The following is a 3,282-nucleotide window of genomic DNA, read 5'->3' as shown; positions in this document are numbered from 1 at the left end:
GAATGACCTATAGTTTGCCCTTTGCCTACAAGTCCCAAATATTCATCAAATGGCCAATCTTAACGACTGCTGAACCCAGGAGACCCCACTGCTGTCATTTTGGAAAAGATCTAGACTCAGCACCTAGTGGGTCCCACCCACCCTCCGTACGGTGAGTTTGTGTGTCTCTCCAGAAATAATTAACTGTTAATTTGCATAATTCAGTCCACATGCAAGTTTGAATACTGAGCTCTAGCTAGAAAAAGTAGCAGCAAAGACAAAATAAGCTTGAGTTAGAAAAGCAATAGGAAGACTGAAAAAAATGCCTCCAGTTCAAGTCAGAGTAAAGTGATCTTTTAGTTCTACCAGCTCTGCAGAGCTCTTGATGTTTTGTTGTTGTTCTTTAAAAAATGAAGAATTTATATTAAGAGAAAAATACTGTGTTAAGTTTTGGTAACCATTCCCTTGCCATGTGAAACTTCGTACATTGTTCAACAACAGAGTATACATTGGTCAGGATGTGTTCACAGCTGATGCATCTCCAAAAAATTTTTCATGAAGGCTGCCAGCTTCTGAACATCTTCGATGGTGACAGCATTATACAGAGAGGCGCGGATGCCTCCTACGGACCTGGGACAACCAAAGAACCAGCCATTAAGACAAACGTGTCTAACTTGGTTACCCTCAAGACAATGCTCCTTCCAGCTACCCTGCTCCTGAGAGTCATAGTACCTGAGACCATCTTGTCCAACCCCCCACCTGAAAGTCCCCATTAACTGGCCAGGACCTTCAGACATCTGTCATTAGAAAATTCTCCCATATGCACTGAAGGTCTACCATGCTCCACACTTCACTTAAAGTAATGCAACTCTTCACTCTTGGCAAAGAAAACATAAAATGGGGAAGACTTTTCAGTCAATTAAGGTGAGTGATTCTGCTCACCATGCCACTCAACAATCTTTGCCACACAGTGTAGGCGAGAAGGTGGCAGGGAGCCCAGGACCCCCTGCAGTGTATGCCTCTCACTGCTGCCTGGGCACTATTTCCAAGGGTAAGGACATGTGTTTTTCATAAAACATACAAGATTAACCATTTTGTTTGATGTTCATATGGAGTAACAGTGATTCACTATTAGATGGAAGAGAGTCAAGGAATACAGAAGAATCACTAAAGAAACTTTATTCATAGAACAAGTGTGCACATTTCTTTTTATTTACTTATTACAAGAGAATTCTGAGGCTGTAATGTTGGCTCTTTATTCCTCAGAGGGAAGCAGTTACTGTAACGATGTACGTTGAACCACACGGCTAGTTAGCACCTTCCCTCTTCACTGGAGAACCATGAAATCTATTATGGACCTTTAGTAGTGCAGCTTTCAATGAGCAATTGCTACATTTATAAAAGAATACATTGAGCATGATAGAATGATTTTATCCACATCTACACAGTGATGACAAAATTAAACATGACTAGGATTGGGCAGCCTAATTCTCATCAGCAAAACCTAGAGACAAATGTCATGGTGCCATACAAATGCCTTGATGTGTCCCAGGACACTAATCTAAGCCTTTAATTCATATCCCAGTGTGGTTGGCCTTGCAGGTGTTTCAGATCAGCAGTGTCCAAGTGTTTTTAGCAGAACATCTCTCCTCAAACAAAATCTTACATGAAACCCAAATACACTAATAAAAATAAAGCTGAGCTAGTCTGAATTGAGACATATGAAAATGACTCGTAGAAGACGGGTTTCTTGGCCAGGAAGCCATGCAAAGAATACTATAAATGACAAGAGGAATTACCACCATGACTAGTGCTTTTTCCCATCAAGTTACATAGGTGCTCCTTGGAGTTGGGCAGATTCCTGGATACACTACATTCTGCATGTGAAAAACTAAGCCAGTTCTGACGAGCTTCTGGATTGGATGTGCACTCACCTGTGCCCTTTCAAGGACATCATGTTGTGTTCAAGAGCTTTATCAAGAAATCTTTTTTCTAGAGCATCATCTCCTTTGGCATTGCCAATGCGGAATGGAATATTCATCCTGCTTCTATTCTGGGGCTCCACTGGACATCTAAAAAACATGTTATTATTTCATCTACTTGTGTGAAATATCATCAACACATCAACAGATTTTTTTCTTTTTTAACTTCTGTAGAGAGAAGCAGGAGATTGCTGTTGTTGCTGGGTGCTGCCCACTCAGCTTCAATTCATAGTGACCCCAGGTGACACAGCAGAACTGCACCACAGAATTTTCTGGGTAAAGAAACAGATCATCAGGTCTTTGTCCTCTAGACCTGCTGGGTGGGTTTGAACCAACAAATTTCAGTTAGCAGCCAAGCACTTAATTGTTACACCACCAGCGATTCTGAGCAGGAGTTTAAAAAATAAAAAAATAGGATCAGTCCCCAGCACTATTATGAGTTACTTGTAGAGACCATACAGTTGCATGTAGAACAGTACATCAACAGTCTCTTGTGACTTAATTTTTATGAACCTCAGTTTCCCCATCTGAAAACTGGGACTAAAATTCTCCAGTTCAGGCTACTTATAATGATTCAAGGTCTACAAGAGATGTAAATAGTTTGTACTCAACTACTAATTCAAAGGTTGGTGGTTGAAACCCACCCAACAGCACTGCAGAAGAAAGGCCTGGAGATCTGCTTCCATAAAAGTTACAACCAAGAAAACCTCCTGGAGCAGTTCTACTCTGTAATACATTGGGTCACCACGAGTCGGAATCAATTTGACAGCAACAGATTTGGTTTGGTGACAATTTAGTGGTACAACATATATGACATTTCCAATACCTTTCTGTACAGGATGCAAAGAAGGAAATAACAAGGTAGCCCTAATAGAGGAGCTCTGGTGGCATAGTGCCTAAGGCATCTGACTGCTAACCAGAAGGCTGGCAGTTCAAACCCACCAGCCACTCCTCAGAAGGAAGGTTGGGCAACCTATTTCCACAGTGATACCACCTCAGAAACCCAAGGAGGGGTTGCTATGAGTCAGATCTGACTCCACAGCAGTGAGTTTAGTTTGGTTTTGGTTTAGTCCTAATAGTGACTGTGAGACATAATAATTATAAGCAGCAACTTTAAAGCACTATCACACTGTACTACCCCAAGCTTTGTGACATTTAGCAACTTACCTGTTCTCTGTGCCTCATTTTCCTCTTCTTAGTAGGAATAAGAATGTACCTCACAGGGTTGTTGTGAGGATTAAATGAGCCAATATTTACCACGAATGTTTATAGTACATTTATAAATGACCACATATTCTCCGCAGTCCCTTCCCAAAAGAGC

At 41.2% G+C, this 3,282-nt stretch overlaps 1 protein-coding gene across 1 annotated transcript in view; it reads right to left on the bottom strand.

Annotated features, from left to right (window-relative positions):
- Window positions 1-503: 503 nt before the first annotated feature.
- Window positions 504-3,282, bottom strand: part of PSAT1 (phosphoserine aminotransferase 1) — a 32,091-nt gene continuing 29,312 nt past the window's right edge. The window contains exons 8-9 of the mRNA XM_007938649.2: window positions 1,914-2,051; window positions 504-609 (exon numbers count right to left, since the gene is read on the bottom strand). Of these exons, the coding sequence (XP_007936840.1) occupies window positions 504-609; window positions 1,914-2,051 (244 nt within the window). The remainder of the gene's footprint in view (window positions 610-1,913; window positions 2,052-3,282) is intronic.

The sequence above is a fragment of the Orycteropus afer genome, unplaced genomic scaffold (genome assembly GCF_000298275.1).
Source record: "Orycteropus afer afer isolate SDZICR_OR568_19922 unplaced genomic scaffold, OryAfe1.0 scaffold00005, whole genome shotgun sequence".
In the NCBI taxonomy this organism is placed as follows: domain Eukaryota; kingdom Metazoa; phylum Chordata; class Mammalia; order Tubulidentata; family Orycteropodidae; genus Orycteropus; species Orycteropus afer.
Note: the sequence above shows the minus strand (reverse complement) of the source record. Positions and strands in the feature narration are given on the sequence as shown.